Genomic DNA, 24,751 nt, shown 5'->3' with positions numbered 1-24,751 from the left:
AGAAATAGGGTTACACAACTGCGGAGGAACACGGGTCCATTCTAGAGGAGACTATGAGTGCCAGTACCTGCAGATAGTATAAACCATTGGCAGGTGATCAGTGTGACTGTTCCCTTTAAAGGGCCGTCTCGTAAGCCTAAGTATTTAGAAACATTGGAGCGTTTTCTAAAAGCATTGTAACTTAAATACTACTTGAAATCGCTGTAGAGTTACTTGTGTTGTGTAGTAGTCTTAGACCGCTAAGAGCTTCTTAACCGACACTTCTCACTGTAGATTTACTTGTGTCTGTAGTAGTCGTAGACCGCTAAGAGCTTCTTCACACAGACTTCTCACTGTAGATATACTTGTGTTCTGTAGTTGTCGTAGACCTACAGAATCGATGTACACACAACTGGTAAAGTTAAGTAGGCTAAATATGTTGACACAGCGTGCAACAAACAGATCTGAATGCAGTGTTATATTAAAAAAAAATCTAATTTCTTATTTGTGTTTTTTTTTTGCTTTTAAGTGAATTAACATGGCAGGTCCTACAAAGTTTAAACGGCAGTAATAAATGTCTCCTGATATATCACCAAATAAGGGGATTTTTCAGCAGTGTTAACATGGTGAATGTCACTCTTGACACCTGTCAAAGCATCAAGGCAGAGATGTGAATATTCCCTTCGTGATTACGGGAAGCCATACAATACACTAAGAATGTTTTTGGAAACCTGTTTGGCGGTAAAATGCCTAAGTAATGCCTCACCTCCAGGCTGTTTTCGGTACCAAGGCATCTATAAAAGAGACCTCAGAGATCCAGAGGAAACTCAGAGCGCTACAGTCACTTTCTGCACAACCTCAGCCTGAATACTGGTAAGGTGCATTTGAGCAAATTCTTTAATTATACATCTGATAACTATAGAGGTGAAATTGTTGGTGATAATATCTCACAGTTTGATTTTGCATATTTAATTCAATTCAACGCTAATTATACTATAAATAGATAATAATGCCTCAGCAAGTCAGCATCGGGTACTTAACAAATGGTTCATAATTACTTTTTATAGGAGTTGGAGGAGATAAAAGTAGAGGTATAGAAGAAAAAGAGCAGGAATACAGAAACAATTAGTTATAATAAAGTCTTTTTACTTACCTGGGTCTGCCAGTACTCTGTCAGTAAGTGGAATTATCTAATGATTTTATATATCTATTATATTATACACTTGTTTACTTGCAAAGCATTTTATATTGGCAACTGCCTAAAAGATTCAATAACAATAACATAACTATGACACGCAGATAATTAAAAGGAAATATAGCCTTTAGTGAGCAAACTGTAGAGTAGTTCATGATGAATGCTTTGTTTGTTGACAATTCCACATGTTAATGTACATGCCTCCAAGCTAAGAGTGGCTCCTTGTTAGCGTTCCTAGCCTTAAGTAGTGTATGACTACTCTAAGCATACATTTGTGTTTGTGGATGTGATGCTGCATGCTGTTTAGAAATCAGCAGCTGAGAGGAGTGGGTCCTGTCCTGCTTGTGAGAGAGACCAGGTGCAGCAGTCACCATGGGCTTTGCCATCTGTGTGTGTGCGCTATCGGCAGCGATGCTGATGATGGGTAAGTCCTCCTAAAGCTGGTTCAGGCAGATTCCTGCACACACACTGGTTGTAATATCACGTTCACTGCTTTGTGCTTAACATCCACTCCTCACAATCAGGAAAAGTAGTTTTAAATGAAGTAAAGTATCTCCTATGAACTGGCCATCAATAATTCTTTCTAGATGAACTTTTATTATGGGATAGATGCAGTCCAAACCGTAAACTGCCTTAGAAAGTGTTAATCGTAAGTCACTGTTTGCTGCAAAATGATCTTGCACAGGGTGTCGCCTCCTTTGTTCTCTGAGAACAAACACAGAACAAAAATGCTCACCTGCTGGCACAGATCCAGATTTAACCCATATCTCATTTTACCTGCTGTGACTAAATTCACTATGAAGTCGTTAAGGGAGACAGGAAGCATGTCAAATGTTCAAATCTGATTACGCAAGAACAATCCATAAATAGTTACAATAGAACACACCTTACACCTTTGGACACTAATACAGTCCTTAAATAGTTACAATAGAAAACTAATACTGTCCTTAAATAGTTACAATAGAAAACTAATCCTGTCCTTATATAGTTACAATAGAATATACAAATATTCACACAATAAAATTTCAATCGTTTCCTTCAATGAACTAAACTGTAACATAACACAAACACCATCATAATGTACACAAAGCTTTTTAGTTCAAACCACCTGTATAGTCTTGGCAGCTAGTCTGATTGACAGGTGTGTTTATCTGTCCTTCAGATGGCCATACCCCAGAGATGGAAATTAGTTTTTTATTGTCTAATTATTGTAATAGCACTTTTGTTTGTAACTGAATTTTTTTAAGTTTGTCTTACTTTATAAAAAATAAATAAATAAATAAACATGGTCACTGTTGAGAATGCAAATATATTCACAGTTATTTGTATATGATTTACATGTTATTTTAAGGAGCATCTAATACTGCTAGTTTTCCTGCAACTTTGTTATTCATCACAGGCAGTTCTAGTGTTATAAAATACAAACAAATATTTCTTTTGCTTATACAACTAATCTAATTATTGGATATGGATATTTCAAACACAGGTTCTGTGACTACCATCCCTGCGATTGACCCTTGTCACAGCTACACTGTGCTAGATGACGCATGGAGGGCTGCAAACAACACAAACAACTACAACATCTTAAAATGTGACACTGCCATCAACTGGCAAGGCTGGTACCGGATGTTTTACCAGGGAACAGATGCCCATATGCCAGAGTACTGCGTGAGAATGAACCGCTGTGGAACTCATGCTCCTTTGTGGATGAACGGAACACACCCGCGAGTGGGGGAGGGTATCGTGACACGCCAGGTCTGTGGGCACTGGAAGTGGGGATCGTCCAATCCAGCGGACTGCTGCAACTTTGCAAACCCACCTGTTAGAATCAAAGCGTGCCCTGGAAATTACTATGTGTATGAGTTTATGAGACCATCATACTGCTCTCTGGCCTACTGTTCAGGTGAGTGAGTGAAGTCATTAACCCTTGATGTAGACAAAGTCTGTGTATGACAATGAATCTTTATTCAGTTTCTGTTCAACTTTGACCTTTTACAGATGTGGGTGATATTGCTTTTAACATGAAAGTCCCAAAACCAACTGATGGACCAACACCACAACCCAACATTGCAACAACAGCAAGTCTCCCTTCAAGTAAGTCACATTACATTAAAGGCACCCAGTGCAACTTTATATAAACATTCAATGAAAAATAAACATTCAATTTCTAGTCTTTTTTACACGTAGTAAGTTTCAATAACTCCATACCATTACATATCGACATTCAAGGAGCAAAGATGAGACGTCGTTGTGTGGTGAGAACTGATAGAAAATCGATAACAACAACAATCGCCGCCATTTTCTTTATTTTTTGTAACCTACAATAAATAAAGCAGGATTCCAGTCAATGGAAAAATGGCCTCTCCCCACCAGCGATTGTTGTTGTTTACGATTTTCTATCAGTTCTCACCACACAACGACGTCTCATCTTTGCTCCTTGAATGTCGATATGTAATCGTTTGGAGTTATTGAAACTTACTACGTGTAAAAAAGAGAAATAGAATGTTTATTTTTAAGCCTCGAAAGTTGCACTGGGTGCCTTTAAGTTACAGATAGTGTTGATAACAGAGGTGGAAGAGTGGACACAAATTAATTATCCTACTTAATTACAGAATATGAGCATATGATTTGCTTTAAGTTTAAGTTATTTTAAGGATTATTTAATACTGCTAGTTTTACTGGCACTTTGTCATTTATCACTGGCAACTCTAGTGGTATAGTAGTGGAAGTACAAACAAATCTTTCTTTTTCTTATACAACTAACCTAAATGACAGAATGTAAGGTCCACACTAGTGCAAAAGTAATGTAGGTCATCATGCATAACTGTACAAGAAAAATGTGCTGAAGGACTATGGATCTCTAACTTTCCACAACTCCTCCAGGTGTATTTTACCCCTTCGGACCAGGGGATTCAAATTCCAGACGTGGCGATGATGGTTCAACATCCATTAACACAGCGCAATCATTCCGCTATTTCAGGCAGGCATTTACCCGGATATACGTAAGCAAATGTGTTCACTTATTACAACTCAGATTAGCAACTCCTTGAAAATCATGCTTTCCTGGAGTCTGTATGTAACAATATCTGATGAAAGAATCCAGAAAAGGCTATGTAAAAATCGAATAAACATTCACAGACAACTTAAAACGTTTCTATCTAGTACCTCATTTGAGCTTTCCTTCACAAAGAGTCAATTCGTGTTGCAGGTTAACAATAATGGATTTCTCACTTTTGACAATGGATGGCGAGGATGGAGTCCATACCAGTTTCCTGCTTATGCAAACCGCAACATGATTGCCCCGTTCTGGACAGACATTGACAATCGACGTAAAGGCACCATATCCCACCGCCAGTACACCAGTGGCAGTGTCCTCCAACAAGCTACAACAGACATCAACCAGTACTTCCCTGGAATAAGCTTCTCAGCCTCCTGGGTCTTTGTTGCAACATGGGACAAAGTGGAATATTACTCGTACTCAGGAACAGTAAATAATTGTTTTGCCCATATTATGGTTCTGAAGCTGCATCAGTGTAATCATTGAACTACTGTCTGGGACAGAAGAGACATTAATTGTGGAACTGGCTTTGAAATTATTGTTAAGTAAAACTATTCAATTTTACTCAATCACTACTTTAACATCCTACTTGTGTCTCATTATCCAAGGAAACATCATTTCAAGTGGTCCTGATCTCAGGGGCTCAAGTCTCATTTGTACTTATGAATTATGGTGCCATTGCTGCGACACGCCATCATGTGCAGGTAAGCAGACCATACAGGCTTAATGTCATGAGGTTCTAAAAACCCCATCAAGAATGAGAGATAAACTTTTAATCCTGTTAAGGAAATTCAGGTGTGGGCAAGACCCATAACATAACATTACTGAAATAAATTGATGTTCTTTTAGTTTCAACTCTCACATTCTTGTTTGGCAGGCTGGCTATGACACCATCGACTCAACACATCATTTCTCAATCCCTGGCTCCTTCATGAGCAACATCGGCAATTTAAGGCACACTAGCAACGTCAACAGACCAGGTCGCTGGGCCTTCCGGGTTGATGATGGACCACAAGGCTGCCAATATAATGGTGATTTAAAAATCAATTATAGCACCCTTAGAATCTTCATTCGTCCAGTGTGGGAATTCAACCATTCTATATAACGGTCATACCTTACTGCAAATATAACACCAAAGCTATGACTAAACAAAACTAATGCAGACACCACGCTTAGGTTTACCTGTGCAGGTTGGAGACTCTTTCTGGACAGATGCCACCTGTCAGCAAAGATGCACCTGCGTCAATCGAGGCCTCCTCCAGTGCCAACAACAGCCCTGCACCTTTTCCCAGGTGTGTCGTCCAGCAGCCTTCCAGTACTCCTGCCAGAATATTCAGCGACGCACCTGCACCATCTCTGGTGACCCCCACTACTACACCTTTGACAGGAAAGTCTTTCATTTCCAGGGAACCTGCACGTACACACTCTCTGAGGTATGATTCAGTTGTTGTCTTTAAAAAGATGGGAAAATTGGGTCTTAGTTTGGGTGCTTTATTTATTTTCACTTTGTACGTCTACCAGGCTTGTGGCAATGGACTGCCATACTATCGTATTGAAGGGAAGAATGAGCATCGGGGCAGCACACGTGTCTCGTGGACCCGTCTTGTAAGAGTGTGGGTTTACGGTGAGGAAATTGAGCTGGTCAAAGGCCATCATTACCAAGCATTGGTAAGTACAGTATACTTCATAACATGAATATATACCAAACTTGCCCAGACACCAAATATACAAACTTAAACTCAAACTGAGCATTCTCCTTCAGGTGAACGGTAGTTTTGTGACGACCCCATTTACCCTACGGAATGGGGCCATCCAGGTCTACCAAACAGGTTTCTCTGTGGCTGTCAGTACAGACTTTGGCCTGCTGGTCACCTATGATGCCTATCACTACGTCAGAATCTCAGTACCCTACGAGTACCAGAACGCTACCTGTGGCCTGTGTGGCAACTTCAACCACCACCCTCATGATGACTTCAGAACCCGTGGTGGGCAGCTTGTGAGCTCAGACGTGGAGTTTGCCAACAGCTGGAAGGCCCCAGGGGACACTGACCCAGGCTGCCAGGACGTGCGATGTGCAGGGCTGGCTTGTGCTGCTTGCACCGATAACCAAAGGACTCTTTACGGAAACACTGCCCACTGTGGACTCCTCAGCAATAATGTTGGCCCGTTTGTTTCCTGTCACTCAATGCTATCTCCACAGAGCTTTGTAGAAAACTGTGTGTATGATCTGTGTGTGGGTGACGGCTACCAGCCCATCCTCTGCCAAGCACTCAACGTGTATGCTGCCCAGTGTCAACAAGAGGGCATTCAGTTGGGCCAGTGGAGGAGAGAGGGATTCTGTGGTGAGTACTGCTTCTCTCATGTAAAATATGGTGTATCCAGTAACCAAGTCATGTTGAAAGCATTGTCTGATACAGGCATTGAACATACCCATTTTTTCCTTCCGTAGAAATCCCCTGTCAAGCCAACAGCCACTTTGAGTCTCAAGGAACTGGATGCCCTGCAACCTGCAGCAACCCCAATTCTCCACAGAATTGCCCACTGCCCAACCAGGAGAGCTGCATCTGTAATGCTGGCTATGTCCTAAGCGGTGGGGAGTGTGTTCTGCAGAGTGACTGTGGCTGCACCTTCGAGGGGCGGTACTATACAGCTGGGGAGACAGTGGTGCTAGACCAGGACTGTGGGAGGCGCTGCCACTGTACTCATGGGACAATGAGCTGCCAGGCACACAGCTGCAGTGAGCTGGAGGTGTGTGGGGCCCACGGTGGTGTGCGGAGCTGCAGACCTGTCAGCTACGCCACCTGCTGGGTGGAGGGTTATGGGTCGTATCGCACCTTTGATGGAAAGACCTTCCTTTACCCAGGTGCCTGTAGTCTGACTTTGGCTAAAGTCAGGGGACAATCACAATTACCTCATTTTCAAGTAAGTGTCGAGAAAGTTCCCACAGGCCTTAGAGAATTTGCCAGACACCTGAAGTTTGAAGCAGAAGGAACACAAGTTTCTGTGGAGATTGGGGAAGGAGCCACAACAAAGGTAAGTTGTTTACATACTTATACACAGACATGTCTAACTAGCGAGCTTGACACAGAAAACAGTTTGCAATACCGTGATATTCATCTGTAAACATAAAACTAATGTTCTCTCATTAGGTGGATGGGCAAACAGTGGGCATTCCTTTCAGTGTCAGCTCAGGTCATATTCGCATCTACCACAGCAGTGTAAAAGGTGTTGTCATAGAGACCAACTTCGGAGTGCTGGTAAGAGCTGACTGGCCACATGTCATCCGTATTACCGCTCCTGGCAACTACAACGGCACTTTAGGAGGCCTGTGTGGGAATCTAAATGGAGACCTTCGGGACGACTTCCTCTCCCCCACTGGAGTTCCCCTCTATGACTCACAGCAGTTTGGGGACAGCTGGAGAGATGGCTCCCTGTCGGCATTCTGTGTGGAACCTCAGGTCTTGGAACCAGGACACTACCAGAACACTAGCCAGTTCAGGGAGCTCTGTGGCATTATGGGACGGGCACAGGGGCCTTTTAGCCAGTGCCGAGCAAGGCTGGACCCCTGGGGACGGATTGAAGACTGTGTCCAGGCTCTAGCGAGGACGCGTGGTACTCGAGAGGCACTGTGCGAGGCACTGCGTGGCTACAGCCTGCTTTGCCAACAGAGTGGCATCACAGTAGGGGAATGGAGGAACATCACTAACTGTGGTAAGAGAACGACAGGTCTTTTCAATCACCTCTGTTAATCCTGACTTTGTAGGATGTGTAGATAGCAAAGGAATCTTTTGAAATTAAACTGACCTTTGATTCCTCTTTATAGAGGTAACCTGCCCACCCAACAGCCATTATGAGCCATGTGGAACATCCTGCCCAGCCTCCTGCCCAAGCCTGTCTTTCCCCTTCCTGTGTACTCAGCAGTGTCAGGAGGGGTGCCAGTGTAATGACGGGCTCCTCCTGAGTGGGGATCGTTGTGTGCCACCCACGGGTTGTGGCTGCCACCATGGCGGGCGCTATAGACAGAGTGGAGAGCGCTACTGGTATGGTGAGGAGTGCCAGTTCCTGTGCCAGTGTAATGGCATCACTGGACAATCGCATTGCATGGCCTCTTCTTGTGGTGCTCAGGACTCTTGTCGAGTCGTGGATGGACAGTACGGTTGCCATCCTAAACCTGAAGCCACCTGCTCGGCCTCTGGAGACCCACACTACACCTCCTTTGACAGACGCACCTTTGACTTCCAGGGTACATGTCGTTATGTCCTGGCATCAGTTTGCAATGGAACACAAGGCCTACCTCACTTTCAGGTGGAGGCCAGGAATGAGGCATGGAATGGCCTGCAGGTCTCCATCACTGTGGCAGTTTACGTCAATGTGTCTGGACATCTGGTGTACATCTCAAAATACAATCGGGCGACTGTGCAGGTAAGGGTTAAGTTCAAATTATTGGTTAGGTCATCTTCATTCCCATTCCATCATGGTGGAAGCAGTTTCTCATCCTGTCATCTTTCCTCAAGTGACTGCTTATCATGCTTGAAGTCATTTTTAAAAGGCGGTCAAGAACTAGTTTTTTAAGCAATCAAAATAAAAATGATAAGTAATTACATTAACCCACGCTTTCTTATTTGTTCTGATAACATTAGTTAATTATTAATGCTGAAGTAAAATGAGTTAATTATTAGTTATGATTAGATGAGATTAGTCTCTGCTGGTCATATAATCCTATTCAAATGCAATTATACACAAACACATGAAATCCTCTCATAAAAAAGTTACTCTGACTTCAGGTGAATGGGGAGACAAGAAACCTGCCAGTCCTTCTTGATGGGGGCAGAGTGTCTGTCTATGCCAATGGACTGCACACGTTTGTGAAAACAGACTTTGGTCTGACTGTCAGTTATGATGGCCGGTGGGTGTTGGACATCACAGTGCCATCCAACTACAGTGGTGCCACATGTGGCCTGTGTGGGAACTTCAACGGCCTCCACAGTGACGACTTGACTATCGAGGAAGAGGGATCTGGCTATATGGACGTCCTTGCTTCTGATTTTGGAGACTACTGGAAGGTTTATGATGGCCTGCCCTGCACTGGAGGATGTGGAAACTCCTGCCCAGTGTGCCAAGATGACTGGAGAGCCCGTGCCCAGTGTGAGCTACTCAGAGCTAGCAATGGACCACTGAGCTTCTGCCATGCCCACGTGGACCCACAGCCATTCTTTAATGACTGTGTCTTTGACATGTGCCTGTCTGGGGGCAGAATCGATGTCCTGTGCCGTTCGATGGAAGCATATGTCAGCGCATGCCAAACTGCAAATGTCATTATCTACCCCTGGCGTCAAAATAGCACCTGCCGTAAGTTTCCAGAACCTGGCTCAAACTCAATGCACTTTTTGCTGTCTCAATCTTTTGCATCTTACCAGAAGAAATCAAAACAATGTATTTCATATGTCTATTCAAGAAACAATTGGTGAATCTGGCAAAAAGGTTGTTGATATTGGAGTTTATCATATTATACCCCTCCCTATAATGTACCTGAAGCCACATGTTGATGAAATGGTTTATTGCTTGGTCTGTGCAGCTAGGTTTGTCGCCAGTTTACAGAGCCAGGACTGTGTGAACTCAAGAGTTGTTTTGAGTGACACACAGAGCTTGGTAGAGGGCCGTGAGGAGCAATATGGGAAATTTGACTAAATGTGAATTGGATTTGAATCATGTACTTCACAGCTGCAGTGTTGGTTAGAATCACGTCCTCCACCTTTCAGCTTTGCAGCTGCAGTGTTGATTAAAATGTTTAAAAAGTAACAAAGCCATTATCCATGTCAACAGAAATGGAGTGTCCAGAAAATAGCCACTACGACCTGTGTGGCACAGAGTGTGGGCACACCTGTGCCAGCAGCATTGATGCCAGCTGCGACAGGACCTGTGCTGAGGGCTGTTTCTGTGATGATGGATTTGTGAGGAGCGGGGGGCGCTGTGTCCCTGTGGAACAGTGTGGCTGTCTTTATGACGGCTTCTACTTTGAGGTAATTACAAAATGACCAAGGGTCAAGGTCAAATGGTGCTTATGCAGTAATTTTAAGGAGCACATAACAAAATAACATTATGTCTTCTAGCAAGTATTTTTCATGTCAGTGTTGCTCTTTTGTGTTGTCAGATCGGGGAACAGTTCTGGACACAAGCCTGCTCTCAGCTCTGTGAGTGTTTTGCCCAAAATGACCTCCGCTGCACCCAGTCCTTTTGCCCCCCAACTCAGGAGTGCTCTGTCAAAGATGGCCGCCGGGGTTGTTATGGTCATCTGTCGACCTGCACAGTCTGGGGAGACCCTCACTACATCACCTTTGATGGGGCTCTGGCTCACTTTCAGGTAGGATAGAGAGTAAAGAAATCTAAAAATCCAAACAGAAAGAGAGGTCCTAATTCGAAAAGACTTGTTTCCAGATGAGTGTGTTTGAACTTCGTACATAATCATGTTTTTCCATTCCCATCTCCAGGGCACCTGTGCTTATGAGATTACCCACACCTGTGGCAATTTGAGTGATGACGCCTTGACCTTCCGTGTAGTAGCCGCTAATAGTCACCGTGGCAACTTAATTGTGTCATTTGTGTCCACTGTGGATGTGTGGCTCTCTCATGGAGGAGTACAAAGCCACATCACTATTGGGCAGAACAGGAGAGTCAAGGTACCTCTCACAGAACAGTGCACATGAAGGGTCTCCTCAGTGAGGATGTTCTTTTAGTTCAGAACATAATGTGAACACTTCTGTCCCACCTCACTGTAGCTGTCTCCTGCTTTGTTTTCAGGTTGATGGTCAAGACAACAATGCAAACAGCATTCAGGTTGGCTCCCTGGCGCAATTGACTCGGGAGTCTGGATTTGTGGTTGTGAATGCCTCAGGGGAGCTGGTGGTCCAGTTTGATGGTCGTAGTAGACTTCTAGTCAGACTGAGTCCAAATTATCATCAATCTGTGTGTGGGATGTGTGGTAATCACAATAACAACCCAGCAGACGACAAGGTTCTGCCCAATGGCACTCTGGCCCAGACTGACAGGCAATTTGGCCAAAGTTGGAAATCAGATGCAAGCAGTCCTGGGTGAGTATGATTTGTGTGAGAAGTTAAAAAATGTATTGGGCTACACTTTCAAACTGGCGGATTAAATGGCAGACAATATGTAAACTGCATGCTTAAAAATATCCAGACTTTATCAAAGACCATTCTCTTTAGGCACACAGGCCTTTTAATCAGTTTTCTAGTTTACTATGAATTAAAAAGTGAAAAATCCTAGTTATGAAAAGTAAATTCTTGTGTCTTGACAAATGCTGCCATCTGCACCTTTAACATTCAAACTTGCAACATGTCTGATATTGATTTCTTTGAGTATCTCCTGAACCTCATTGTGGATCATGTTCTTCTCCTGATCTTCCCTAGATGTGGAGCCAGTGACCAGACTGGAGACGGGATGTGTCGCTTCAGAGCAGAATACACAGATCTGTGCAGCATCATCACCAACAGCAGCGGCCCGTTCCGGCATTGCCACCTGCATGTTGACCCACAGGCGTACCTCTCTTCCTGCGTGTATGATCTCTGTGCCTACACACCAGCCAATGGCATGCTGTGCTCAGCGGTGGAGGCCTATGAGACAGCTTGCACTGTGTTGGGGCTCCAAATAACAGAATGGCGTTCTGCACTGCATTGCTGTGAGTACATCTAGTGGACATATTTTTTATTGCATTCCTTGCCTACCTCAGTGATATTTTAATTGCGTACATTTTTGTAGTAGACTTATAAAGTCAATTAAATTATTATCAGCACCAGGAGGTCTAACAGCATGATAAAGCTGTGGAGGTACTATGGACACCTGCAAGGAGTGATGCATTACTAATGCCATTACAGTAATGTCAGCAATCATTAAGGCAGCACCTCAGGAAGTTATTTCCTCTTCTGGGGCACTGAAAGTGGTAGCTACTTCACTTACATACACACAATGACTGCGGTGATGTACATAATAGAATATATATAGAATATCTGCTATGAACCAATAAATAGATTGCTGATAATAACTGCCGTAATGCAAAGAAATAGTGCAAATAGGTTTGTGATTATTCTGCAAATTTCAGAAGAACTACTATGGTTTCCTTAGGAGGGGCAACTTATTGCCCAAGCAACCTTAGCACACTCCTGTGCACGTCCCTGCCGAAGACCCAGTCAAAATGAACGAAACATTTAGTTTTTCTCTAGCTTCCCATGCTGAGCCTATGCAGAGCACATGAAAAATGATCCAAAGACTTGCATCCTGCAGATGAACTAATCGTTCACCTCCCGACCGTTGCTATGTTCCGTTTCCATAACTCCATGAGTATACTTATACGCAGTACACACTTACTAGGTACGCATATTCTCAGCAGGTGAGTGTTGTTCCAAATCTAATACTACGTGGTGCACTTACCGGAAATTAACTACAGTCCCGGGTGGGGGGATAGCCAGCTGCTTAGCATAACTGCCATTCAGAACCAATGGTAATGCTACCAAGCTAGGCTAGCTAGGTATGCTAACTGTCCGTATACATCGTTAAAAAACACCAAAATACTCATGTCACTGGCTTTAATTTGAGAATGACATGTTAGTAGTACATTTAATATCAGTACAGTTGTTTAATTACTGCTGATATTGACATTTACGGTCTGTAGCCTTGTGGTCTTCTGACTCTGCTATCGTAGCCACCGTAGCCATTATGTCCGCCATTGATTTCGAAATAAAACGCAAAGCTCTGCCTGGCTCCGTCTCTTCCGCTACGTAGACAAGATGGCGGCCGTTGAGAATGGAAAGTGTACCCTGGTTCCACACTCAGCTTTTTGTCCGTTATGAGTACACATACGGGTCCTTTGGGTATACTTCTTTTCGCCGCGATCATAATCGGAACACCCTACATACTCAAACTAAGGATGGTAGGTACGGAGGGTATGGAAAACGGAACAGAGCCTGTGTCTTTGGATCAACGTTTCGTTCATCTGCCGGATACGTGTCTTTGAATCTATGATTCGTTCTTCTGCCGGATACGGGTCTTTGGATCAATGATTCGTTAATCTGCCGGATACGAGTCTTTGAATCTATGATTCGTTCTTCTGCCGGATACGGGTCTTTGGATCAATTATTCGTTCTTTTGCCGGAAACGGGTCTTTGGATCTATGATTCATTCTTCTGCCAGATACGGGTCTTTGGATCAATGATTCGTTCTTTTGCCAACCGTGTCTTTGGATATATGATTCGTTCTTCTGCCAACCGTGTCTTTGGATCAATGATTAGTTCTTTTGCCAACCGTGTCTTTGGATCAATGATTCGATCTTTTGCCAACCGTGTCTTTGGATCTATGATTCGTTCTTCTGCCAATTAAGGACATTTGTTTTAAAACATGCAGCAAACTATTCAAGCCCAACGTTTCTCACGAGGTCACAGACTCAATACAAGTTAAGTAAAATGGCCTACAGACAATTTTAATTCATAACGTTACCCAGGAAAGTACAAACTTCCATATGGTACAAACCTAACTTTAGCATACTCGCCCCAGCCAAAACACCACACATTTACCAGACCTATGATGTTGTAAAGACCACTCCAGCTGTTAGCATATAGGCGAGCTACATCGAAACTTATCTAAATAATCACGGGTAACGATAACTAGCTATCCAAGCTAGCTTTTTTATTTAAGTATATTTCTGGCTACCTACCCATGTTAGCGTATAGAGTCAAAGTTTGTCATATTAAGCTATTTATGATTTGACTGTTGTGCTAGGAATAAATATATCTTACTTTAGTAGAGAAATGATACCGTTAGATTTTGAATTAATGGTAAAACCTACCAAACCCTGCACGCGCAACAGCCTAGAGTTCTGTGACTGTCCAGTCGTCTTTGGAATCCGATTTGTGATTGACAAACTTCAATGTAGAAAAACTTCCATGGCATCAGATGTCTGCAGAAGTTCAGCCAGCAAATATCGATGCAAATGTTGTTAATGCCTAATTTCATGGGTAGTCTTCGCAGGTAAACCACGTTGCAGATAGGAATATATATATATTCTTTCGAATAAAGAAATTGAAGGGAGTGCTTTGTATTTTGATGAAAACCAGTCATAAATCAAAATCTACCACAGAAAGTTACTGCACAGACTGTTTGCTTAGCCTGAGCCATAACAATATCTGCATGACCTGCAGTACTACTTAGTGCACATTTGGTTTATTCTGCCTTTTAGATTAACTTTCCTACTTTAGTGTTACAATTAGTGGTCTACTGATACATCCACGTTTGTTCACCGATCATATTTTACTCTGCTTGTTTCGGCTATGCCTATTTGAATTAATTCTACTAATACATCTGGATTTGCCATGTTTTTGAGCAGCTCTTGATGACCCCTGTGAAGAACTGGACTGCGCTGAGGACGAGTGGTGTGGCCAGAAAGATGGAGTCTACGGCTGCTTCTGCAATGAGGATCACCCGAGACCTCATGCTGAATCCTATGGTAAGGTCTAATATGACTACTGACATTGTTACTACTAATGGTACTACTGCTATTACTATTACTAGATGTTGGATATAATTGTAGTGTATCCCTCCTTCTATATTTTCCCATAACACTCTTCCTCTCACCTTATTCAACTATTTCCACCTTTCGCTCTCCTTCCCTGTTTCTCAGACTCCATGGAGTACTGTTCCAGCAGCACAGGCACCATGTCTCTGTCTCGCTGCCAGCTGTTTGAAGCAGGCTTCTCGGCCGACACCCTCCACCTCAACGACCCCAGCTGCAACGGCACACTCCAAGATGGCAGAGTGGAGTTCCTCTTCGACAATGAGAATCACACTTGTGGAACCACTCTGAGGGTACAACAGCTTCTATACCAAAGATTTTCAAAATAAGCTATTCTTTAGATTAGTATTGGCTTGAAGTGTTAATCTTTGAGCAAAGCCAAAATCCCTGGCAAAAAATGGCAAGACCCCCAACAACTTCATGTTTACTCAGAATTCACAGCAGAAGATAGATGAAACCATTGTTAGTTTCTACCAATGACATTGACCCCTGTATGTGCTGTCTGTTGCCCAACAGAGCAACAGCACCCACTTCATCTATGAGAACTTAATCCAGGGGGAGGCCAACTCAGCCGGTGGCCCCATCAGCAGAGAGAGACGGATAGAACTGCTCTTCTGCTGTGTCTACCCCCTCACTCAGGCAATCTCCATGGACGTGGACATCAACCCCCTGGAGAGGTTGGTTTTGCCATTATGTCCGCACCTTTGTCTCACTTTTTCTTGGTTAGTTTGCAGTGCCTTTCTCCAGGTACCAAACACAATAAATTGTTTTCATAATGATCCAGTGTTTCATGGAGACTGAATTTTCCTATTCCTCACTCATAAAACATAGTGTCCCCTTTGTTATTAAAAACAAAGATATCTTTATAGCACACAGTGCATCAACCACTCCCCCCAAACGAAAGCCCCTCATAGAGGAACTATCACTATCACCAAAGCCTTAGCTTTCTGCCTGTCTGAAAGCTAACTGGAAAGAACATTTTGTGTTTAATTCTACAGCGTTGTGACTAAGAAGTTACCAGGAGGTCAAGGAACCTACCGTGTCCGAATGATTCCCTATGAAGATGCAGGATTCTCCCATGCGTTCTCTGGGATGGTGAATGTGGTGGTGAACCAGCGGATGTACGTTGCTGTCCGCGTGGACGGAGTGGACAGCCACCAGATCGCCACGGTGATGGACTCCTGCTGGGCCACTCCTGTCAATCAGGCAGACTACCACATCCGTTGGGACCTCATCAGAAACGAGTAATTTGTGCCAACGCACCAATACACCCACTCTTACCTCTTACATACCTTACTACCTACCACACTAGCACACATGTTTATCATCATCATAATTTGAGTCCTTATTTGTTTAACTGTTTTTCTGTTGCTCATTATGTGGGTTTATACCCTTTTTCATAAGTCCCTTTTGTCTTCACTTTCTTTTGCCATATGTAATTCCCCCTTTAGGTGCCCCAACCCCAAAGACCGCACAGTGGAGATGCTTCAGAATGGGGTCAGCACATCAGGTCGTTTCTCCTTCAGGATGTTCACCTTCACTGCAAACTCCTCCAAGGTTTACCTGCACTGCAGCATCCACCTGTGCTTGGTGGCGAACAACGACTGCACAGCCGTAAGTTTACCACATCTAGAGCACACCAGGAGGGAATCTGACTAGCAGAGTAATAGCAAGGTTTGGCTATAATTGTAGCCTAATATGTTCGTCACAGATGTTCTAATAACTATAGCTTTGCTGAATGTCAGATTGAACACACATCAGATTATTTCAATAGGAGCAAATGTTAAAATGAAAACTATCTACCTTTTCTCTTCCTGTTTACAGCACTGTTACCCAGGTTACCCCCAGAGGAAGCGCCGCTCTGTTGATTTCCATGACAGCGCCTCCATCTCACTGGGGCCTCTGGTTTGGGCCAGTGGCAGAGCAGGTAAACATGGATAATCCAACACTGAGTACACCCAGGTAGTTGGCAAATGTCTGCGTGTGTGTGTGTGCAGGCTTTTTGATTTGTATATATTTAGTGCTGTTAGGGGTTGTAACTAGCCTGACGATGTCATACTCATAATTCTAGTCAGAATATGAGTCTGATACTGCTCCATGGGGCTGTGATTATGGGGCGTGTTTCAACCGAACCAGGGGGAAAAATGCCGCTTCGCTCACTTGGATAAACCTAGAACCAATCAGAGCAACGTAGTATCACGACGGGGCCAGCTGATACATTAAACTTTTACCGGATACCATAGGAAGGACAGCAAAAACATTGATCGACAAATGCCTTGATCGTGTTTCTCTGTTATTCTTTCAAAATGAATGTGCTGTCAATGACCTCTAAAACAGACTTGAATCCCAAAATTTTAGCTCTACAGTGGCAGCCATGTTTGTTGAAAACTTCTACAGTACCAAGCGTTGGTGTCGTGGTTGATTGCATTACGGTTGATCCATCATCGTATAAAGCCCGCCCTGACAATTTGATTGGTCTGGCAGAATACTGCCTTCTGATAATTTCTCCCCAACGGAGCAGTGCCAGACCGAATTTTCAGACCTCAAATGTTGTGGGCGGGGCTAAATTCGGTCTGGCATCCAGGCTAGGTTGAACCTACCTGACCCTAGATTAGAGATCTGCCCATCCCGCATCCACTTTTTGTGGTCTGAAATTGTTCCGTTGAATCCAAATTAATTCTGTCATCTCATTTTTGTTTTTTTTCCAGATGGGAGAGACATGATTGTCCCAAACCCTGTGAAGCCTCGGGTCTGACTGCATCTCTGATGTTCTTGTTCTTGTTGACGGTCATCTCTGAGATGATCTGACAGTGCTGCACCATTTCCTTTCTGTGGTAACATACAGGAGAGCACAGTGTCCTGCTGATTGATATTCATTGCTGTAAGAACATACCTAGACAATCACTTGGGTCTGGGAAAGACCAAAATTAACTGTGTTCATATCAGAAAACACTTCTAGCCATACAAGCTACATCTGAAATGATATGCACTTGCAAATATATTTCTTTACACTAATATTTACAATTGTCCTGACGAGCTATAGAGGCATTCTATTTCCTCGCTGACCATGGTGTATTGCTGATTGAAATACATCCTTTAATGGTGTTTGTGGTGTTTTGGGGAAATTTGAAATAAATAAAGTGGAGAGAAGAGAACGAATTTTGCATGTCACTGATGTCTACATTTTGGCCCTATGTGTGTATAGAAAATATCATGTTTGATTCGATAGTGTTCTAACAGGGGACATGTCAAGTAAGACCAGTTGGATTCAGTGTCTTTATGACGTAATGTAGTGACGCCCAGTAAAGTGTCATTAATGGGAATAGTGGAAGGACAGACGGATGGATGGACAGATAGAAAACCAGTCAGGGCCTCGTTTCCCGATAACGATGTATCTTAACGGCCTACGTGGATTTTCGCGACATCGTACACTAAGTAGCACTTTGTATTTACGTGCGTTTCCCAACCATCAACTTAAAGTCAGGTGCACGAGCGCAACGTGCACGAGTTCTTAAGTAGCTCTTAGGAGCTGTTTACGTCAGGTTAACCTGTTTACGTTAATTGCTGTGAAATTAGCTAGCCTATGCGTGCATCGAACGTGCAATGTGCACTAAATTCGGGGCGGGGATAGTAACGCCGTCTCCAGCAGAGAAGCCTATTTAAACTGTGTTCCCATTGTAAGGACATTTATTACGATCTGTCTGAGAGTGGGCTGTCAAAGCTAGCAGCATCGAAGTCATTCAGTACAGTAGGCTACATACATTCAATAAAATGAACCTACATTTGAGTCCAACTGCATGACCATTCTTGCCCCACTTACCCTTACAATAAAGAAGTGATCCTATTTCAACCATAACTTCATTTTAAATAATGTCCAGCCCCCTAATGTCTTTCTTTATGACATTTAGTTTATAGTTTAGACAGCAACGTTGACATCTACAGTAGGCTATATTCAACTGCATCCACTACATAATCTCAAACTTTATTTGTTGGTAACTCTCCAAAAAGGCTACCATTAACACATTTCTTAATGAAAAGGAAACATGCATCACAATAATTCTTCAGTGTAACCTGTACCTATGTGGAGTGCAAATATGTCTTGCCATTACACTACCCAACAGCCCTACGTCTGCTAACACCACAGAATGCATAATTCCTACGGGCACTGCACTAGTTTGTATAGCCTAATCTTTATTTTCAAATACTCAATATTCTTTATTTCTATTTTGATGGGAATAGGCAGGTGAAACAATGACATTCTCATGATGTGCTATACACAGAAACATCGTTTGGATTTCTTCTACAATAGGCCGAACGACACCCCTGGATAAGGTGTCGAGGGGTTTGAAGCGTACGTCATGCGTGACTGTATGAGCTATGAATCTAGCGATTTAAAAAAGTTTCAATGAAGAACATTGCAAATATATACAACCATCTAGCTAGAAGCTACCATATAAGCCAATGGAGTGGTGGCATAAGCGCTAAATGTGCCATCAAACTACTGTTTGAAAGCTTCAGTCAAGACCTAAATACTCTGTATTGGTCGCGTAGCACATTTCCGATCAAACCGAGTCATTATAAACATATAAAAAGTTGTGTAGATAGCTTTATTCATGTAAAATATTCCTCGCTTCAAGTAGCCATGTTTTTTTTTTTAATTCCCGTTTCTTCCGAACGACGGTCGAACGACGCCCCTGGTGGATTAAATCGCTAAGTGTGAAGTTACTACTGGTCCTGACCACACGTAGAATTCCTCTCAATGAAAGATACACTTAAGCTAAGTGTGGCGTTGGGAAACCCGTCTGCAACGTAGGAATCCTCTTACGAGCGATTTCAAGTGCTTTTTAGGCTAAGTGCGCGTTCGGGAAACGAGGCCCAGACCAGCTGACTGACTGGTTTGTTTGTTTAATGAGATATATTATTCACAAATTGTGAAATATGATTGCCCAGGGGTTTCTTCCTTTCTGAATTAAATATATAAAGGGGGGTGTTATGTCCCCTGGTGGCTCGGAGTAGAAGGACGTAACATAAGGCAACAGGTTGAGCAAGTGAGGATGAAGTCACACAAGACCAGTACTCAATGGGAAATAAAGAAAGTATTTATTTACAGAAAAGCAACACAAGGATCAAAGAGGATCATCAGTGGCACCAAAGGAAGAACATACATGAACCCACCCCCAATTGGCAGGTGCTAAGCACCCAAAAGTACAGCAGGTGGTGCTCACTCTAACCTGTGGTTTTAACAAAAGGTAAACCTATGTGGGTGTAATATGTAGACCCAGGGTATCTTACCTATCCTTGTTTGTCCCTGTGCGCACAACCAAAGAATTAACAAAAGAAAAAGAAGAAAGTAGGCTGCTAACCACTAAAGTAAATGGTTTAACAAAGGTGTTATAACTAAAGATACATCAATAAACAAGCAAACTAAACATAACCAACTTGGGCCCAGTTCCTCGTACCTGGCTAACTGAGTTAGTTTTCAGGACAAGATTCGAAAGACAGGCTTTTCGGTTCCACAAAGCAAGTTTGGCAAAATCACCATAGTAGATCGCCATGGTGATGGACTCCTGCTGGGCCGCTCCTGCCAGTCAGCCAGACTACCACATGCGTTGGGACCTCATTAGAAGCAAGTAATTTGTACCAACGCACCAATACACCCACTCTTACCTCTTACATACCTTACTATCACATGTGCCTAAATGAATAAGGGACGTAGAGCTCCAACAACATATAAAACACATGCTTTTTAACCTACCGCACTACCACACATGTTTATCATCATCATGATTTGAGTCCTTATTTGTTCAACCTTTTTAATGTTGCTCATCATGTGGGTTTATACCCTTCTTCATAAGTACCTATTGTCCTCACTGTCTCTTTTGCCATAATGTTATTCCCCCTCTAGGTGCCCCAACCCCAATGACCGCACAGTGGAGATGCTTCAGAATGGCGTAGGCACATCAGGTCGTTTCTCCTTCAGGATGTTCACCTTCACTGCAAACAACTCCAAGGTTTACCTGCACTGCAGCATCCACCTGTGCTTGGTGGCGAGCAACGACTGCACAGCCGTAAGTTCACCACATTAGAGCATACATGACTATCGGAGTAATGGCAAGGTTTGGCTGTAGTTGTAGGCCTAATATGTTCGTCACAGATGTTTTAATAAAATACAGCTTTGCTGAATGTTTGTCAGATTAGGAGCTAAAAGGTTATGAATTATCCCAATTATCAGGGCCTCAGTCAAGTGAATGGAATATCAAATTCAGGCTTTAATCTACAGTGATGCGCATCAGAGGAGAGAGAACAGGACTTGGTTTCACCACTAAGGTTTCACCTAGGCTGATTTCACTGACTGTCTGTATAGGGATCCTCTGTATTTAAACTTAAGAGAGTAAGGGGGGGGGGGGGGGGTGGTTACCTGAATGCTCATCTTATCTAGGAGGCAGCATGTCTAGGACAATATATATTCATGGGGGGACCCTGGCAGGGGTGTCATCACTCCCACAGTGATCAAAGCATACAGGAAATGTGACCATCTGGGCACTTACACAGGAAAGCTTTACAATTAACATTATATAACTATTGACTGTGGAATACATATAATAAACTGACTCCTTAATCCAGATACTATCAGTCCCCTTTTTTAACACTTATTGTCTTAAACATAAAACTTCAGAGTAAACAGTTGCTTAAATGTGCCAGTCTCTCTCTCTCTCTCCTGAAAGGTGACATGTTCTCACGAGGCAAGGCGAAAACCTTTCATCAGGGTGCCCCACACCCTTCGGCCAATTCTGGGATGGACCCCTGACGTAAAGGGGAAAGTTTCACACTGTATAAGAACAATTTCACACAACACCAGGCACAATATATAACAGCACTGCCCTCAGGATCACCAGCAGAGGGTGCCCCTTAACCTCCATGAAGGAAATGGTGCATCACCACACGTATTACAATCACACTCACCTGGGCAGACTTGCACATGGCTTTTTAGAACATGGGATGAATCTCATTTCCCTCATTTGTCAATCCTCCTGTCCTATCTGAATGAGTGAGTGAGTGAGTGAGTGAGTGAGTGAGTGAGTGAGTGTGTGTGTGTGTGTGTGTGTGTGTGTGTGTGTGTGTGTGTGTATGTGTGTGTGTGTGTGTGTGTGTGTGTGTGTGTGTGTGTGTGAGTGTGTGTGTGTGTGTGTGTGACTGTGTGAGTGTGTGTGTGTGTGTGTAAGTGTGTGTAGGTGACTGAATGAGTGTGTGACTGTGTGTGTGTGACTGTGTGAGTATGTGTGTGTGTGAGTGTGTGTGTGTAGGTGACTGAATGTGACCATAGAGGAATCAAGGACAGACATGAAAAATGAGATGTGCTTAATGACATGAGAAATTAGATGTGTTTGCTCACTCACACATCACTTTTAAAAGATGCCAATTACTGATGACATTACCTGCTCATCATTACTCATATGAACTGACTTTTATAAACAGCATATTTAGAAGGAAAATCAAAAATTATTTTAAACAAACTCTGAATTGAATTATGCCTACTTTAAGTCTGTGGAAATTGCGGACAATATTGACCTCAATAGAAGGCCTACGGCTGATCAAATTCGATAAAGTACGGAGTATTCTCCATTAACAAATCTGGCTTATGAGGTGTGGTAATTTGCTGTTCTCATAAATAATATTGTTTGTTTACAAACATGATCCTGTTGGCAACAGAATCATCTATGTTTCATTAAAGTTGGTATATTTGGTGGCAGTTTAAGCACATGAAAATGTTTTACACAAAGAATGCTCCTCACTTCCTCAAAGAGTGGAAACTTGGGATTTATCAACATGGGCCCTATTTCATTTTTCATCATCTTTTGGGTCCAAAATTCAAACTGGGGCCAAAAACCATTCGCAATCAGTCCAGTGTCAAGTTATAGGCTATAACCGCCAAACACAAAAATGGGGTTTGCATCTGTGTCACAGTCGGTGCCACTGACAGGCACGTAATGTTATTATAAGTGTCTGGCTACATGGAAAGAACCCTACAGATATACCTGAGTCTGTTTACGTCAGTAAGTACAATATAATTTACATAAACAGTAGAAGTTTAACAGTTATTTTCTATAGAAACAGAAATGGAAGCTTAAACTGCAGACACTATAGAAACAGCCATTTGTTGTTATACAATCTAAACTACAGAAACTGATGAACCTCTTCCTCCAAACAGATGGCAGGCTGCCAGTGGCCTCCCACACACATACCCATCCAAAACCTCTCACACACATACCTTTACAAGGCCTTGGTTGCCTCTGTTATGGTTAAATAGGGCTGTGACACACTTGCCTTTGCTGTGGTTGCGCTTAATGGTGGAGATGGAGGCTTTGAAGTTCAGGTTGATTTATAACTTTCACTTCCTCAGGCGGTGACAGCCTTGTTTCGTTTCAAAAGAAGCTAACCAAACCACTGCTAGCCATCTGGAAGTAATGTGTGAGTGTATGTGTGTGTATTAGTGTGTGTGTGTGTGTGTGTGTGTGTGTGTGTGTGTGTGTGTGTGTGTGTGTGTGTGTGTATGTGTGTGTGTGTGTGTTTCTACCGCCAGGCCCTAAGGCAAACAGATATAGAGAACTGTTTCTGATCAGGGTACTACAGTCAATCTCACTGATTTTAGAAATAACCTCCAAAGATGCCAATTACTGATGACACAGCAGCATCACCTCTTGCTACTTAAGAGACCTGTCGTTATATACAGCATTAAAGAAACTAGAATAAACATTTCCTGGAGGAAATACCAGTAGAACAAGAAAGGAAAGAAGAGTGAACAAGAAAGGAAAGAAGAGTGAACAAGAATGAAAGAAGAAAGGAAAGAAGAGTGAACAAGAGGGAAAATACTGAAAGGACAGAAAATGGAGTGAAGCAGAGAGATGTGGGGGAGGACAGAGGACTGTAAAGTCCAAGAAGGCTGACAGACAAAGTAGAAAAAAAGAGTAGGAATTGATGGACAGAGTAATTGAAAGAAGAAATGAAAGAAGAGTGAATGGGAGTGAGGTAATTCATCTGCCTATGAGAGAATTAATCGGACTCTCACAGACTGCCTGCACTGTGTGAGACTGATCCTTCTGCAGAAAATCTTTTTTGTAATCTAGCTTTCTCTGATGCATATTCACACCTGTGTTAATATGTAATTTAGCTAACATTACTGTGGAAACATCAAAACACATTTTTGAATTTGAGCCAGGAACATTGTGTTCCACAGAACTAATTAAAAGGATGGTACGTTTGCTGGAAGCCATTAGGGTTTTTGGAACGTTGGAACTAGTTTCACCAGTCCGACTAGAAGGTTTTGCCAATGGCTTTTTCCATGTCCAGTGTCATATGTGTGTGTCTGTGTGTGTCTGCACAGATACTCTGTCCCCTCTACCTTTCAGGCTATTTTTGTCACTTCCACTGTGAATCATCCTTACTTGAATTATCATGTCATGAATCACTCATTGCATTTATCTACCTCATATGTCAATTTATGTCAAGTAAATAATATGTTTTAACTGAAATGTGAAAATGATGCTTGGCCAGTAATTCGTTTTGAATGTCAAAACATTTGCTTTACTTCCTGCTGTATTATATTTTTTTGTAATCTAGTGTGTACGAAATAATGCAAATGGAAAATGTTCTCGTGCAAACCATATAATGTGAAATATTAAGAAGGAGGGGTTGTGAGAACATAGTGTGCAGAAGTGCTTTCAGTCACGTTATACCACCCCATACACGTGTGTGATACTTAATTCATCTGACTCTCACAAACTCCTTGCCACTCTGTATGATTCTGATCCTTTTGCAGATTCTTTTTTGTATCTACCTTTCTCTGATGCACGTTCACACCTGTGCTAATATATGTAATTTAGGTAACATTACCGTGGAAAAATCAAATTGTCGGAACATGTTTATTGTTATATTTTTACTGTGT

At 42.7% G+C, this 24,751-nt stretch overlaps 2 protein-coding genes across 2 annotated transcripts in view; both read left to right on the top strand.

The window, feature by feature from the left end:
- Positions 1 to 2,641: 2,641 nt before the first annotated feature.
- LOC308366586 (alpha-tectorin-like) overlaps positions 2,642 to 24,751 on the top strand; it is a gene marked incomplete at both ends in the record, with an annotated part of 78,311 nt that continues 56,201 nt past the window's right edge. The window contains 19 exons of the mRNA XM_080840302.1: positions 2,642 to 3,077; positions 3,173 to 3,268; positions 4,058 to 4,176; positions 4,383 to 4,661; positions 4,841 to 4,936; positions 5,110 to 5,263; positions 5,409 to 5,665; positions 5,754 to 5,900; positions 5,995 to 6,574; positions 6,682 to 7,265; positions 7,382 to 7,943; positions 8,056 to 8,654; positions 9,017 to 9,581; positions 10,056 to 10,252; positions 10,384 to 10,593; positions 10,721 to 10,909; positions 11,031 to 11,320; positions 11,657 to 11,925; positions 14,623 to 14,742. Coding sequence (XP_080696428.1) covers positions 2,642 to 3,077; positions 3,173 to 3,268; positions 4,058 to 4,176; positions 4,383 to 4,661; positions 4,841 to 4,936; positions 5,110 to 5,263; positions 5,409 to 5,665; positions 5,754 to 5,900; positions 5,995 to 6,574; positions 6,682 to 7,265; positions 7,382 to 7,943; positions 8,056 to 8,654; positions 9,017 to 9,581; positions 10,056 to 10,252; positions 10,384 to 10,593; positions 10,721 to 10,909; positions 11,031 to 11,320; positions 11,657 to 11,925; positions 14,623 to 14,742 — 5,749 coding nt within the window. The remainder of the gene's footprint in view (positions 3,078 to 3,172; positions 3,269 to 4,057; positions 4,177 to 4,382; positions 4,662 to 4,840; positions 4,937 to 5,109; positions 5,264 to 5,408; positions 5,666 to 5,753; positions 5,901 to 5,994; positions 6,575 to 6,681; positions 7,266 to 7,381; positions 7,944 to 8,055; positions 8,655 to 9,016; positions 9,582 to 10,055; positions 10,253 to 10,383; positions 10,594 to 10,720; positions 10,910 to 11,030; positions 11,321 to 11,656; positions 11,926 to 14,622; positions 14,743 to 24,751) is intronic.
- LOC308366490 (uromodulin-like) lies at positions 14,755 to 17,563 on the top strand (the record flags this gene model as incomplete). The annotated part of the gene is made up of 7 exons (XM_080840205.1): positions 14,755 to 14,782; positions 14,917 to 15,101; positions 15,325 to 15,485; positions 15,807 to 16,052; positions 16,260 to 16,422; positions 16,633 to 16,735; positions 17,517 to 17,563. 7 exons carry the CDS (start codon positions 14,755 to 14,757, stop codon positions 17,561 to 17,563), a joined length of 933 nt encoding a protein of 310 aa, XP_080696331.1.

Source organism: Sprattus sprattus (assembly GCF_963457725.1).
Source record: "Sprattus sprattus genome assembly, chromosome: 6".
NCBI classification, from domain to species: domain Eukaryota; kingdom Metazoa; phylum Chordata; class Actinopteri; order Clupeiformes; family Clupeidae; genus Sprattus; species Sprattus sprattus.
This window is presented reverse-complemented; position numbering and strand designations above follow the sequence as displayed.